This window comes from Primulina tabacum, chromosome 17, assembly GCF_025594145.1.
Source record: "Primulina tabacum isolate GXHZ01 chromosome 17, ASM2559414v2, whole genome shotgun sequence".
NCBI lineage: Eukaryota > Viridiplantae > Streptophyta > Magnoliopsida > Lamiales > Gesneriaceae > Primulina > Primulina tabacum.
Window position 1 is genome coordinate 18,849,205 of NC_134566.1, and position 3,824 is coordinate 18,853,028.

A 3,824-nucleotide genomic window follows, 5' to 3' on the forward strand; every position below is an offset into this window, starting at 1 on the left:
ACAAAAGGAAAACTCGGTTGCCCAATATGTGGTGAAGACATATGTTCTATGTGGCTTAAGTATAGTAGAAAGTTTGCATACTCAGGCCACAGGTGATTTCTTGCTACTAATCATGAAGTGGTTTAATGGGAAAAAAGAGAGTAAAGGAAAACCTAGACCACCTTTGAATGTGTTAGAAATTACCGATGCATTGAAAGATATTGAAAATGAATGGGGTAAAAAGCAAATGGGTGAGACTGTAAACACTTTGAGGAAAAAGAGGAAGAAGCAGGATAATTCAAAAGAGGTACAAAAACCAGTTCAAAGGTGGAAGAAAAAGTTAATTTTTTTCGATTTGTCATACTGAAGTGTAAGTTATTTTGCACTCTATTCATTAGCTTTTGCAAATTTATTTATATTTTGTTCCTAAATTGTTAGAAATATTATGAACTAACACTATTCAACTTGTTTATGGTTATCTTTAGGGCCTCCTGCTACGTCATAACTTAGATGTGATGCATGTTGAAAAGAATTTTCTGCGAGAATATCATAGGCACATTGTTAAACCTGAAGAAAAAAATCCAAAGATGGTGTTAATGATCGCAAAGATTTGATACACTTAAAAATTAGACAAGAATTACATCCTCAAGAAAAAGGAGAAAATAAATATCATTTACCTGCTGCCCCGTACACACTGTCTAAAAAAGAAATGGATGTATTTTGCTCTAGGTTGAAGAAAATAAAGTTACCCGATGGATATAGCTCAAATATTGGTAACTGTGTTTCTGTAGAAGAGCGTAATCTTATAGGACTGAAATCTCATGATTGTCATGTTCTGATGAAACAATTGATATCAGTAGCATTGAGAGATCTTCTACCGAAAGGTCCACGCAATGCTATATTTCTGTGGGGTGCATTTTACAATGAATTATGTCAAAGAGTATTAGACAGGAACCCTTTAGAACAACTTGAGGAGAATATTGCTGAAATTCTATGCATGTTGGTAAGGTATTTTCCACCCGCTTTCTTTACCATCTCAGTTCACTTGACAATTCATTTAGCAAGAGAGGCTCGCTTGTGTGGGCCAGTCCAATTCCGTTGGATGTATCCATTTGAAAGGTATTAAGTAATCATTAATCTTTTTGATAAATTTTATATTTTGCTATCAACACTTATTTAATGTGAATTTTGCTTTGTGATTTAGATTTATGAAAATACTAAAAGGGTATGTGAAGAACAGGGCATGACCAGAAGGTTGTATAGCTGAGTGTTACCCGGCAGAAGAACGAATGGCAATTCATAGTGCTTATATAAAAAATTCTTCTAGTATTGGTGTTCGTTCTAATAGGAACGATGATTTGGAAGATGGATTATTAGAAGGTCGACCAATTTCCAAAGGGATAAAAAAGATTTTAGAGGATCACGTGTTACAAGCTGCACATCGATATGTGTTGTTCAATACTGCAGAAGTTGAACCTTACTTACAGTGAGTGTAGTTAGTTTCATACTGTTAGTCTTGATTTATTACATATCTTGTGTATTCTAACATCTTCATTCAATGATTTTAATTAGGATGCACATTGACGAGTTTAAACAAACAGATCATTGTTTCTTAAGTAATGAAACATTGTTACAAAAGTAACATATGGAAACATTTGCTGAATGGCTATCAAAACAGGATTCAATGGCTATCACATGGTCCAAGAAAGCACGTTACATCTTATACGGGATATATTGTAAATGGACATCGGTTCCACACAATTGATGTTGGAAGGTCGACACAAGATAGTGGTGTTTCAATTGAAGCTGATACTGTTTGTCAATCTAATGCTAATGACAGTTCACATACAGTAGGAAGACTATCATACTATGGGGTTATACGAGATATTGTTTTGCTATATTACTATTCTTTCAAAGTGCATGTTTTTAGGTGTGATTGGGCCAATCCTGGAACTGGTATCAAAATTGAAGATGGTTTTACACTGGTCAACTTACACTCAGGACTAAAAACTTTTGAAAGTGATCCTTTCATTTTAGCATCACAAGCAAAGCAACTATTCTATTCCAGGGACAATGATGAAACAAATTGATATGTGTTGCTAAAAGCGCCGCCTCGGGGTATTCATAACATGAATGTGGTTGAAGAAGATGCTTATACGTCATCAACACCTCTTGATGTGTCCCTACTTGAGATTAACATTACTGAGAAAGAACCGTACTAAAGGAATGAGTGTGAGGGAATTGATGTGACTGAGACATGACTGAAATTTTCAGCAATAGATTTTATAGTTATTTATTTTGATTGATACATGTTTTTCTAAAGTTACGTAACTATTTATTTAGTGTTTAAATATATTTTTTTGCTTGTTTATTTTCAGTGATGCATCATGTCATATTACATGTTTATCAGGTCATTAAATAACATTCAAAAGATGAGCAAAATGGCCAAAAAACAAAGCAAAGGATCTGTAGATGAAATTCAGGTGAGACATTAAATATTGTTTTATTTTACTACAGCACACTAGTATATTTCAATGTATCTTTTTTTCATTTTACAGGAAAATATATCTAATATATTATCGAGAATGGAGTCTAACAATTCAGCTAATTCATCACATGATTTGCATGGTAAAGAACCAATTGATGATAATAAAAAAGATAAGAAAAAAGGAAGGGGTGCATCAAAGTTGAAAATGGTTAGTAGCCAAGACAAGTGTAAAGAGCTAGAGCGTAATGAGTTTGGACAGCCGGTTGGAGATAATTCAGTGAAGCACGCTTCTTTCCTAGGGTGCATGATACAAGTATTTGTGCCTTGTACATTAGATGGATGGAATGACATAAGCGAAGAAGTGAAGGATAAGATGTGGAGCTGTCTTCAGGTAATATATTTAGTTACTTAATTTTTCATTTCCATTTTCATAACAAAATGAAGACATATTTTCTTGTTATTTAATGTACTGCTGACTTACGAAGTTGAGGATTATGAAAAGAAATCAATTTTTCGAAAGTTGGCTAAATTGTGGCGCGATAGGAAATCCAAATTGCAGATACTTGTACGAGAAGCTAATACAAGTCGACTGGCTTCACGAGATCTCAATCTTTTGAAGCCTGAATTTATGGACCAAAATCAATGGGAATTGTTTGTACAGAGGACATTATCACCTAACTTTCAAGTAAGAATTTTTCTGGACTCTTTTATGATCACTTAGTACATTTGCTTTACCTTTCAATTTGTTGGTGCTATTTTGATTCACAGTTTTTTTTCTAGCATGTTTGAATGCATTCTTTATTGCTATACAAATCAATTTTATCTAAGTCTTATAAATAATAGACAATTTTTAACATTTTTTAAAATATGTTCATTTGTGTACAGTCCCCCACTCGTATAGTTTTAACATTTTCATAAGAATGAGAATGGATTGTAGGAGCACACTCATTTTTATAATATGAATAGATACTATAATAACTTACTTAAAAACACAAATATGACCTAAGGCACCGCATACACAAGCAAATGTACATTAGAAGGGCATTTAGAGGAAGCTTGTTGCCTTGTTCAACAGAAATTTTAAACTGTCTTAGGTTAGCAGTCGGCCATGGAGGTCTTTTTGAGACTTGGCATGCTTGTGCTAACCCATTAAGGTTACCACTACGGAAAGGTTATGCTCATGTGCTAGCTCCTTTAACAAGAATCCAGCAGAAACCATTAAGGCATGCCCTGTATAAAAGCCACAACACTAATCACCAATATACTTAGCTGGAAATTTAGAATTTGGTTTTATTGGATGCTGCCCAACAATTACTTGCAACGAATCACGTATAATTTTTCAATGCATAGTCCTACA

The 3,824-nt window shown here is 33.8% G+C and overlaps 1 protein-coding gene across 1 annotated transcript; it reads left to right on the forward strand.

The window, feature by feature from the left end:
• The first annotated feature begins 520 nt into the window (after positions 1-520).
• LOC142530559 (uncharacterized) lies at positions 521-3,247 on the forward strand. The gene is made up of 5 exons (XM_075636389.1): positions 521-1,465; positions 2,390-2,462; positions 2,538-2,858; positions 3,027-3,152; positions 3,236-3,247. Exons 1-5 carry the CDS (start codon positions 1,269-1,271, stop codon positions 3,245-3,247), a joined length of 729 nt encoding a protein of 242 aa, XP_075492504.1. The 5' UTR covers positions 521-1,268.
• Positions 3,248-3,824: the final 577 nt, after the last annotated feature.

Coding starts and splice junctions, on each gene's coding strand:
- LOC142530559 (XM_075636389.1), top strand. CDS start 1,269: ATGGCAATTCATAGTGCTTATATAAAAAATTCTTCTAGTATTGGTGTT. Junction 1,466..2,389: donor GAAGTTGAACCTTACTTACA/GTGAGTGTAGTT, acceptor CATGTTTATCAG/GTCATTAAATAACATTCAAA. Junction 2,463..2,537: donor GATCTGTAGATGAAATTCAG/GTGAGACATTAA, acceptor TTCATTTTACAG/GAAAATATATCTAATATATT.